The 12,211-nt window shown below is 39.5% G+C and overlaps 1 protein-coding gene across 1 annotated transcript in view; it reads left to right on the plus strand.

The window, feature by feature from the left end:
- Nucleotides 1-9,569: 9,569 nt before the first annotated feature.
- The window catches only part of CFH (complement factor H), a 36,120-nt gene continuing 33,478 nt past the window's right edge, over nucleotides 9,570-12,211 (plus strand). Inside the window, exon 1 of the mRNA XM_086753912.1 lies at nucleotides 9,570-9,696. Within this exon, the coding sequence (XP_086610038.1) occupies nucleotides 9,636-9,696 (61 nt within the window). The 5' untranslated portion in view covers nucleotides 9,570-9,635. The remainder of the gene's footprint in view (nucleotides 9,697-12,211) is intronic.

The raw sequence follows: 12,211 nt of genomic DNA on the forward strand, positions 1-12,211 counted from the left end.
GGCGCGTGTGGCGGACCCTGGGTGCAAAGTTTCGCGCCGCGGGGCGAGATGGCGGGGGGGGGGAAAGAAACGGGGGGGAAGCAGGTGCCGGCGGGCGGCCTCGGCGGCGCGCGCCCGCCCCGCGCGAACGCGCGCGCACCGCCCGCCGCAGCTGACAACAAAGAAGCCGTCCAGCGCCATGCAAATATTGTTTGGAGCCGCCGCCGCCGCGCCAGCCAATGGGACGGGCAGTCGTTAGCATAGCGCCGTGACGGTGCAGGAACCCCCGTTGCCGCCCGGTGCCAGCCCCCCGTCCTCCTTCGCGTGCAGGGGGGCTCGCGCGGGCTGCTCGCTCCTGGGGCCAGACCCTGAGGGGCGGCGACACCCGGGTGGCACCGTGCGGCTCCCATTTCCCGCCCGCAGAACGGCACTCGGCCGGGCCCCGGGCACCGGCTCGGCCCCAGCCCCTCCTTTGGGGGCCTTTTCGGAGGTCCCTCACGCGCCGCCCTGTGCAGCCAGCAGCCCCCTTTTGTACCGCCTGGGGCCTCCTCAGAAGTCTGTAGGCCCCCACCTTTGAAAAATGAGCTGGTTTATTTTAGCGAGCTACAGGTAGTCTCTGCGCAGCCCGCGTGTTACCGATGGTAGGTCACCTGAGCGAACCTGGGTCTTTCAGAATCACAGAATCACAGAACAGTTTGGGCTGCAAGGGACCTTTCAAGACCATCCAGTCCAACCCCCCTGCAAGGAGCAGGGACATCTCCAACCAGATCAGGTTGCTCACAGCCCCGTCCAGCCTGGCCTTGAACGTTTCCAGGGATGGGGCATCCGCCACCTCTCTGGGCAACCTGTGTCTCTGGCCCATCTTTAGTCAGCCAGGCGTATCTGGTTAGCGACAGCTCTGATCCTGTTTTGTGCCAGGGCTTCTGAAATCTCAGGTGCGAGTGCGGTAAGTCGTTGGTCAGTTTCCACTTTTAATGAACTGAGGATTTGTTGTACTTATGAACAGTGGTGGCACAGGCCCTGTAAACATACAGGGAAGTTGAATTGTTCCAGTGATTGAAATTTGTAGGCAATGCCTGAAAGTGGGAAACACTGCAAAGTATTTTAATTCCTTATGTGACTGAAGAAGCACATGTTACTAATACGATGATTTGTTTGAATTCACTGTCACCAAATTGAAAAAGTGAATAAAGTTTTTTAGATTTGCTCTTAATCTCTGCTGTAATCTAGAATAACTGTTGTACTTAGCATCTAATGCCCCAGTTTGGTAAACATAAATATTACATTTTTGCAGCCTATCATGATTTGCCTTCCCAGATAACATCTTCACCTAAACTATTCAGTCATAGCATTCCTTTCCTAGAATGAAAGTTTGCAGTCTTAACGCTGGTACAGTTTTTAGATTTTTATTTTGCTGGATCAGGGGCTAAGTGACAAATAAGAAGTTGTTTCCCAACTGTGGTTTAAATACCACATATTTAATTAGGTGCATTTCATACTGTGTATTGAAGAGTGGACCTTTTATTTTCCATTCAGTTGGACTTCTGTGTAGAAGGTAAGCTAGTTAAAAGCTGATAGCGCACATACAGTATCAGCTTAGGTATGGCAGCCTGGAGTGTGCCGCATAATAATGTGCCCTGCTGAGAATCCAGCTCTGAGCTTCATGCTGTGAAGGAAAGATTTCTGCAGGTAACCAAGAAGTAGTCCATTTCGGGACTCGGATTATCTCCGCTGTTGTTACAGACAACGCATCTTTCCTTGCATAGGTCCTCTGATGGCAGTTTCTTTAGAGAATGCAACGTTGTATCCCAGGTCCTGTAAAATGCTGGGGTCACCGGAGTATGATGCTTACCCTTTTTCACAGCTTGCTGTATTCAGCGTTTACAATTTCTGCTCAGAAAGGCTTATTAGATAAAGCAAAACAGATGCACTTGTGTGGCAAGAGTTCAAAGGTAACTCACTCTTTGCTTTGGCTCATACGGAAAATAAATAAAATAGCTAACTACCCCGCTGCCACGTTCTTGCCAGGTTTACCACGCTGAGTTCTGAGGTCAGAGCACTCTAAAAGTCTAATTTAGAAGGAAAAAAAAAGTCCGGGATCTTTCTTCTTTAGAACATTTGTTATATGCAGCCAATTTTTTTCTTTCTCAGCTGCTTCATTTGAACTGGCTGTCTCATCTAAGAAATCCTTGTTTCCTCCCTCTGCCTGGGTATCTTTTCATCTTGCCTGAACTCGAGGTGGGGTGGAGCCTGTATATTATAATAGTTTGTTAGGCTAACTGTAGTGCTTTTCTGGAGTCTATGAATCATAGATCGATTGGGAAAATTAATGGTGTTTCTACTATATCTTATAGCAGCCTCATTAATTTTTCCACCTTAATCGATTAATTTAACATTTGTTTTCTTACTCGATGAGCTAAGTAACAGTAGAAGCTTTTGCACTTTTTCCACCACAGAACGCATTTCAGCATGGTAGTAGCTGACTGGTAAACTAGCAACCTGGTAAATAGTTGAGCAGAGCTAATAGAAAGCAAACTGATATAGTCACGCAGTTTGTACAAAAGCTTAATTTTGTGCTCCTAAGTAATATAAACTCTTCTTTGCAATATAAAATCCGCTGTGTTCTTACATGTCTGACAGTATGAGGCCTGGTCACTCTGAAAAGCTCTTAAGTATATAAAATTGGACAGAGATGGGATTTTAGTTAGGTAAATGTAATATTTTGATTGGCAACTCAAAACACCTGAGAAATTTCTGTCTTCAAGCTGAAGAGACACTGAATCATCCTCTTGGAGACAGATGCTGTTACATATCCACGATTATACCAGGCCATGCTCAAGCTGGGCATTCCTTTTGCTGTGTTTGTGTGCTAAAGAAAAGCTGTGAGCCACCCTCAGTTCTTTTAAGGAACAAATGTAAGTTTGTACTCTCGAGATTATTCTGGCCCTGTGAAGTGTCAGAAGCATCTGTGGCCCTGACTTAGGGACTGAAAATAGACTTTAATGAATCTCTTTTTCTTTTTTTTTTTCTTTTTTTTTTTTTTTTTTTTTAAACTGGCTAGATACAGGTGGGTAATTCTTTCTGAGTACTTAACTCTGAAGTTGGGCAGACAGAGGCAGGTTAGGAATAGTGTTACTGAGTTTATTGCTAGTGATTGGATACAAATCTTGGATCATACTGAGACACAGAAAGAACAAAAAAAGTATTTATGTTTCCTTTTTAGATTACTTATATTTTGATGGCTTATAGGTGAAATAGACTGGCACAATGCAAACGACTGCTGGACTTTTTGAACAGTTGCATTGTACATGGATGTATACAGAGGTTATTAATACTGTTCTTAGTTTGAGATGTTCTGGGCCTCTACCTAAATCTGAATTATGCATTCTACTGTAATAAAATAAATCAGATTATAGGGTTAGTTTTTGGTATTTTCCCCAAAAAGCTTGTCAGGTTTTCTTTATTTTTGATGATTTAATTATTGATACCCAACAGGGACATTTTTTACTGTTGGAATTGATACCTAAAGTTATTTCAGTAAATCAAAGCCAAACCTGACTGCAAGGAGTGGGAGAAGAATCTCGCCTATGATAAACTGGTGAATTTCACCCTCCTGAAGTGTTGGTGGTCCTCTGCATTGTGGTGCTGAGATAGTCCTACCAGACATAGTTCTTACTCCTGTGCCCTCTGTTGCTTTTCAGTTGTATACCACGACTCAGGCAGACGTCTTCCCCAGCTGATAAACTTATTATCCTAACTATTGGTTTTATTCTTCTAAATAATGAGATTGTGGTTGGAGTAAGAGAGAACACTGCTAAAGATCAACTTTTAAAACAAACAGTGAAGAAGGATGAGGGGTTTATGAAAAAAAACACACACTAAATCCTTTTAAGCAGTTCTGTAATGTGAGTAACTTGTACTTATTGTCCTTTTAACGATGATAGTCTAATATTGTCTGAATGAGATTCAGTTAACTCACTAAGCAAATATACACAAGACACTTACTCTAAGGAGTAGTCTACGCTGCAGTGACTGGTAAGTGGAAATGCCTTCTTTGCAAAGTTTACATGCTTTTTGCTATTTCTCTGTTGACACTAGTAAAGGGTTAGGCAGGCTGAAAAACTGATTGAAAAACAAATGAATAAAATTCAAGCTCAGTTTAAGGCTTTTCCCCAGGTGCTCACTTTTAATTTTTTTTTCCCCTCCATAATTAAGAAGTATCTGGATGTAGCTAATGAGAACTTTTGGAACTTTTGTGCCTAGTGAAATTCTGAAATGAAGAATCGTTGTTGATAAACAATATTTATCACAAAAAAAATACTTTCAGCATTGAAAAAGGTATACTCCTTTTTATTTTTTTAAGAAATCTGCTAGATTTTTTTGTTTGGTTTTTTTTTTTTTTTAACCTGGCTTTCAGACCATCAACGCCAAAAGGCATCTCAAATACGAAGTGCAGGACATAGGTGCCTTATAGGACTAAAGTTAGTTTCTTCAAGCAGCAGCACAAGCTCCAGACTGCTCCATGTGTTGTTTTCCAAAGTAAGTATTTATTTCTAAACAAATCTTGCTATTCTTACATACCTTTAAATCTTTAATGATCCTATTTACTTTTTATTGTGTATTTTGAATTTTGATTTTATAGAACCATAGAATGGTTTGGGTTGAAAGGGACCTTTAAAGGCCATCCAGTCCAACCCCACTGCAAGGAGCAGGGACATCTCCAACCAGATCAGGTTGCTCAGAGCCTCATCCAACCTGGCCTTGAATGTTTCCAGGGATGGGGCATCCACCACCTTTCTGGGCAACTTGTTCCAGTGTTCTACCACCCGCATTGCAAAAATTTTTTTCCTAATATCTAATCTAAATCTATCTCCCTCTATTTTGAAACCATTACCCCTAGTCCTGTCACAACAGGCCCTGGTAAAGGGTTTCTTCCCATCTTTCCTATCAGCCTCCTTTAGGTACTGGAAATCTGCTCTAAGGTCTTCCCGGAGTCTCCTCTTCTCCAAGCTGAAAAGCCCCGGTTTTGCATATCTTTTCATTTTACTGTCTGATACACCTTCCAGAGTACAATGCTGCAATGTTTGGAAATATTTAAACTTCAGGGAAAAAGATGTTTTGGAGTCCTGCTATCTTTCTACTTGGTGCCTATTTTTTAAATGGCCATGCAGTAGCAGGCTGTTCTGCTGGCACAGAAGATTTGATAGTGATTCAGAAACAGTAACAGACTGAAATAGCCCAAAGTGAGAACAGAGTTTTAAGGTCATTATAAAGCTGCAAAGTTAGGGCAGAAGGAGAAATGTGAGGAATTTCCAATTTGATAATTCTTCTGAAAAGATTAAAAAAAAAAAAAAAACAACAGAAAATTGGACGTGGTTTTGTGTTTTTTGTCACGTGTCTAATTAAACTGAAATCTTGATAGGTACAGAGCATGTTTCCCATAGCCTGGTGAGCATGACTGTACTGCAAGTATGATCCTTGTAAGGCCGTTTCACACACGGGGCACACAATATGACCTGATCTTTGTATTCTCATGTGCTAAACCATCATAGCACAGATTCAAAAAGCAACCGCATCCACTTCAGGGCTGCCCATGGTTCTGGTGCACCACAGACCTCTGACATCTGTGGTGACCTGGAAAGAAACTGTAGAAAAAAGAGGAATATCAGCACTGCAGCAGGGGAGAGAGAGCAGGTGGGAAATGGTGATAACCTCTGAATTGCCTTCCAGTAAATCTCCACTTGCCTGCGAGTGGGAGGACTTCATTTAAAACTAGAGATACTGACAGCTGCTTTTATATAGGAGAGCATCGTTCTTTGCAAAGAACACCTTTTCAAGTAATTTTCACTTCACTTTTGAGTGCAGAGCACCAAGGCAGGAGAGTGAAATGATACTTAAAACAAGAGTAATCAGAAGTGTGGTGCAAAATACTTTTAGAATTGGACATGGTATATCTCCTGTCATTGCTGCAAAACCCTGTCAGAAGACATGCTGTTATCTAATTTACCTGAAGGAATAGTCAAAGAATTCATAATGCAACAGGTAGGGAACTCACAACCAGGTGCGCGTACGTGACCTTGTGTGGTGCTTTCTCCTTAGTGTGTGCATTAGTAGGGTGTCAGGTGCAGCACATTGAGCACCCACATTTCCTACAGAAGGTGTGTGTGAGGGGGGACTGTGTGTATAACCATGGGTGCACAACTTTGTGTGTGTGGTTAGAACTTTGGGGGATTAGTGAAGAAAGGTCATTTAGAAATTTGTTAGGTGTTTATTAGCATTTTTTCTATTAACAGTGTCTTATCTGTTATATTGCCTGTACATCTAAATGTGTGTTTCACTGATTGCCAGTTAATTATGTGCTGTTAATAAATCCATAAACCAATTTGATGGTGATTCAGTTTAAACTAAGTGAACTGTGCAGTTTTTCACTGTCACACTATTAGGTTGTAATTGTAGATATTACGTGATGTGTAATGTCATTATGAGTTAGAGAAGTTTTCTTACAGTTGGAGAAGAGACAACTGTTGACAATGAAAAAATAATCTCACTATTAATATAGGGGGATAGGACCCTTTCATGAAGATTTTTGGCCAAAACAGTGACTGGTTCTGGAATTCTGTGGGCTCTAATGATACCGTTAAACTGAAGTGTGACCGCAAGCGTACTGCTAGAACATGCTGAAATTATACTGGTCAGAGGTGCTATTCCAGCAGTGAGTAATTAAGCTCCTATTACTAGTCATCACTAGTTCCCTACTGGAATACACTGACGTCCTCAGACCTGTCTTCCCAACACACAATGGCTTCCAAACGCTATTCTCAAAATTATCCAGGTTTGAACAAACACTCTGAATTTTGATGTTAAGCCCCGACATTGAGCAAGGAATGAATAAAGTCTTGAGTAACTTGGTCTGACCTCACAACTGACTCTACTTTGGGCAGTTTTGGACAAGATAGATAACTTCCTGAGGTCCCTTCCAAGTGAACTTTTCTGTGATTCTATACCTTGACATGCGGTTTTGCTAGTACAGAGAATATCTGGTGATATTTTGGCTTTTTGGCGGTGCCCGCAGCAATACTTAAGTGTGGTCACACCAGTTCTCAAAGCAATAGCTTTACTTCCATAGGTAAAATCCAGCTGCCTTTGGCTGCATAACTACTTAGATGCTTCTGCCTTTCTTCTCGACAGGAGGCAAGGGTACTCTAGGGGTGACTTTTTCTGCCTGCCTTAGAGGTCCTGAGGAATGGTTTGCCTAAGCACTCTGGTTTTTTTTGAGGCTGCAGATAAATCAAACCTGATTAAAGACATTAGTTTTGAATCAGTTGGTAGCCCATGGAAGAAGCGAGGAAGGGAAGAAAGGTTAAGTTCCTGCTTTTATTTCCATTTGGTTAGGGCGAGTTTAATCAATGACTTAATATGATCAGAAACACGAGACTGGAAAGGACTGAGTCTGGTCCCTTGCTTTGTAATCAAAGATGGTTTCTTTGTATAGGCCTGCATTATGCCTATACAAACATTACTTCAAAGCCTCACTACTTAGGTGAGTCTTCTAATTTTCAGCTTAAATTTATTCATAGGAAGTTTACACCTATCTGCTCTTGTGTGCTGATGTCATCTTCTATCTTAAATAGTTTTAACATTGCCTATACTCGTAGAGAGTAATCAGGAAATTTATCGTAAGTTCTCAGTTCATTTCCCATTTTGGTTCAGCTATAGCTGCAAGTACCTTTGTATTTCAAGCCTGTAATGATTTGCCAAGTGTTTTAATAACCCAAAAGCCACTTTGAGCTTTATGACATCAGAAGATACAACACTTAAAATAGGAGAGGTTACAGAAGCCATGCCTGCAGCATGGATTTGCACAGCTGTCTCTCGGTTGGAATCGGAGTGCCTCCTAGCACCCTGCCTCTATTTTTCTCATTCTCTGAGCTTCCTGCAGCCATTAAGGAATTGGAAAGCAGTGGTGTGACTGCTACATTTGAAAAGCAGTTAGTACTGCTGCTGTGACAGGGACGGTTAAAGCGTCCTAAGTTCCTCACTGCTGCAAGGAGACTAGCTTTTGCACCCAGCAGCCCACTGGTACAGAAGCATGTAAATGCATACGCATATGGTAATACAGAAAGGTTGGTGCAGAGAAGGCAAGTGGGACTGTCTTGGTGCAGTTAGAGCACTGCCCTCTGCAGTAGCACACAACTCTCTATTGCAGAACAAAAGGAATTAAAGATTTGGCCAGTAAGGTCCTGCAAGGAGCTGTTTCTTAGAACTCAACTTAGGCAGGTGCGGAAAAAAAATCTTTTAACTGGTCAGTTATGCCCTGGTAACTGCAAAATGGATGCAGACCAATCATCACAGGGTCATGGAGCAGAGTGAGAGATCATTCTCCACATACCAGTTACTTGGCAAAGGAAAGGGAGAGGGAAATACTGTCTGGAAGAGTTCTTGTAGGTGAAACAGCTGAATGCTAAAAAAAAAATCAAACACCAACCCCTCCCTCCCCCCTCTAATTCTCACTGCATTTTGAGAAGAAAAAGTATTTTAACTGCTTTGGAATTTGGGTTTGATTTGAGATCTGTTCTATGAGCACGCTATTTTTTATCCTATATCTAAGCTAGAGATTTTAGGAGTGTGTTATGTGGTCTTTTGGGAGCATATCCAAGATCGATCTGTGTACACTCCGTGCCAGTCAGACATCACCATTACAGGGTATCCGCTGTGCAGCTGTTTTGCATCTGCCTTCTGAGAGCACTTTGTACTCTTACATTTTTTCCCTAATTCTCAGTATCAAACAATTATCTTCAAATGATCCATATTTCCACTGGAGTATACTTCTTATAAAGCCAAGACATTTAATGAAAATATTAATAAGACTGTTGCTTACCTGATCCATAAGGAGTTCCTCAGTTTGCCATATAGTTCTTCTTTTAGAACAGTTTTTATTATTTTTCTTTGGCTGGTTCATTATCCATCTTACAATTCATTCACATCTTCTCCATCTTACCATTTCTCATGTGATACTGAAACAAGTACTTCAACATCACCTAGGTTTATTTAATCAAGTATTTGATCAAGTACATTTCCTCTGCTCTGGGTAGTTGGTTATGTTATACAAGAACCAGTGGGTTAGTAAGTCACTTTGTATTTTTGTCTGCTTTTTTTTTTTCCCAGTTGTTTTCTACATAGAGCCTGAATCATGTGCCTATTGTAGAGAAATTCATTTTTATACACATTTAATGTGAATGTCTGTTTTTTTAACTAAGCATGTAAGACACGGGGAATCAAAAAATAATTTATTTGTACAACTTCTTTTGGATACCAAAGGAAATAAGCTTATCTGAGTATGGAAGGGATTAGTATGAAAAAAAAATGAGGTATGTTGTAAAAACAAGCAGACCACAGGGAAGGACTGTGTGAAACAAAATTGCCAGACATTTATTTATTTATTCGTTTAGCAAAGTTTGGAGAGACAAAAAAAAAAGAAACACTTGTATGTTGCAAGAGGATTAGGGGAAGTGACTGCTGAAATCAGAGTATAAATGCTTTGCAAGGTCAGTCGCTGGAGCAGTTAGTGAGTACAATAGGAGTGGAAATAACAAAAAGCAATTTTAAAAAGTAGGCTACGATACTAAATGTTTTCGCTGAGTTTCTGAATCTCTAGGATGTCGTTCCTGGGCTGTACAACTCTGCTCTTATGTTGGATGTATTGTACTGCAGAAACAGGTAAGCTTTAATGTGAAAAAAAACCCCAAGCCTTTCTTAAAGTGTATGTGAGGATGTTAACTAAAACAATAGGTAAATAAAATATTTGCATTGTCACCTCTTTTAATGATCTTCTTGACAACAATAATTGAGATTTCCTCTGGCAGTATTTAGCACCTTTAGTATTTAGTGTCCTGTCATAAGTACTTTTTCACCTATTTCTTTGGATAACTACTGCTGTTACTAATCTGTTGCACAACTTTTAAAATGGTTAGTATCCCTATAAACTAGAGCCAGACAACTAATTTGCTATTAATTATGTTTGTTAATTATTCTAACATCTAAAACCTGTAAGCAGCTGGCAGATTAAAATAGAAAATATTCAATAAATGTGCATTTCTTTCTGTCTGGAATAATTTGTGAGATAATCTGAGAAAGAGGAATGATTACTAAATTGACTGAAAAACAAAATACCTGTTGACTGACAGCCTGGTTTTAATCCATTAAATGAGATAAATGTATACAGGTATGCTTTCATACATGTTTGAAGTGTTAGCTAGTATTCTGGGTATTCTTTTCAGAAGCCTCTGATATTTTTCTGCTTCTCTGTTCCATTTATTTTTCTTGATGTTAATATTTTTCTTGTGTTTATATTGTTCAATGTATGTTTAGTAATGTATTTCTTTTACTTTCTGTCTGGGTTACTTTACACAGACTGTTGCTTAAAGGGTGTTATGTGGTTTTGAGCTAGTGTGTCTTTTCAAGTTGTTTTTAATTTTAGGTTAGGATTATGAAGACCTTATTAATCAAAGCAATCTAATGGATTTTACTCTGAAAAATTGAAAAATCAGGACATTAATGAATCATATCATGGTTTTTACATATACTTAGAATAAATACTGCTCCAAAGCAACTAATAAAGTCTAATTTGTTTGAAAAAAAGTCCTAGCATTTCAAAAGAAAGTTTGCTTGAATTTGCACTTCCTTTTCACAATGCGTTCTTTCTATCAGAGAGATTGCAAAGGAATGGGAATGTAGCAATATTTGATTTATCTGGGACAACTATTACCATGGGTCACGGAGGGTTCTTGGTTCAAGCTTCATATTGAAAGTGTGTAAGCTGGTCAAGAGCTGGGTTTTTGCACAAGAGCTGAAAAATACTACTGAATTCATAGTTTGTGCTTGACTTCATGGAAATTGCTACCAGTGTAATAATGGCAAGAAAGCAGCTTGAGCTATTTCTAACTGAGGTCAAGTCACATGTAAATACTAAATGATTCATTCCAGCTCTCCTGGTCTTTCACTGAAGGATTTGAAGGTACGCATTTAGTGCATGCTTTCTACTACAAAAATAAACCCCTCCCAGTTTTGGTGAGTACACATGATGTAATTAATATAGTTTTGAAGTACATTCTGTCAGCAGATTTCTTCTTCTCAAGCAATTAAGAAACTGCTGTTAAGAAAAAAAAAAAGAATAATTAGCTGTAGTCAGAAATACATCTACATACTGTGACACTTGATGGTAACGCATAGTTTGACATCAAGGCAGGAGTGGTAAAGAACAATCAGAGAGAGCTGAAATAAAACTCAGTGAGAAGCATATCATACTAATGATGAAGAGACTATCAGGAGATTATCTTTCATGCTTTTTTTTTTTAAATACAAATGTAAACAAGGAGGAGATTGGAGGCCTCAATCTGCACAACAGGCAATAAAAATATAATACTACTCAGAAGTAAGGGAGGAATAGAGCAGAGAAGCTTTCCCTCTACTAAATAGCCTATTTTTAAAATCAAAGAATTCAGAGTGTGCTTTCTCAGCTTGCAAACTGAAAGCACTAGTTTTAACAAGCTCAAATGAAAAATATAATAGAAAAATTCGTTTTCTCACCATTACAAATATATTTTTTTTTTTGTAAACTAACCATTTTAAACACATTTGAAAGACAGAACTAGCTAGAGGAGTCTTGTTCATTTCGCTTATTCCTGCATTTTGCAAAAATGTTGGTAAAAAGTGAATGTGTCTTAATCTTGCTAAGTCCCTACTACCTTTTCTGACAGTAGGGTAATACCCTCTAGTGGATAGAAGCAGTAATTTTTACTCAAATGTAGTAATTCGTGGGAGGGAGCATATTCATTAAAGTAGTTGGAAAAAATGTGAATATGTGGGCATACCCTTCCTTCAGCACCTCAGCAGTATCGCCAAAGCTTATCTACTTCTTCTGGCTAGTTGATGAGCCAAAATAATGTTATTGGATCTCACAATTAACATTATTTTCTTTATATTTTCAAAATACCATAGATACAGAACACTTAAAATTATACAGTTGTTTTTTTTCTTGTAACAAATATTTTTCTTTGTTTTCAACCAAATTTATTAAATTATGCCTCTAATTTGGCAGTTACTCCACTGACTGAAATAATAAAAACAGTGAGTGGTCAATGTATGTTTTTGTACAACTAAAGTAAAATTCACTTGCCACACTTCGATATAGAAGAATGAGTATTTAATCTGCTTACTTTGTATTAGAAATCAC

Source organism: Chlamydotis macqueenii, chromosome 8 (assembly GCF_036417535.1).
Source record: "Chlamydotis macqueenii isolate bChlMac1 chromosome 8, bChlMac1.mat, whole genome shotgun sequence".
Lineage (NCBI taxonomy): Eukaryota > Metazoa > Chordata > Aves > Otidiformes > Otididae > Chlamydotis > Chlamydotis macqueenii.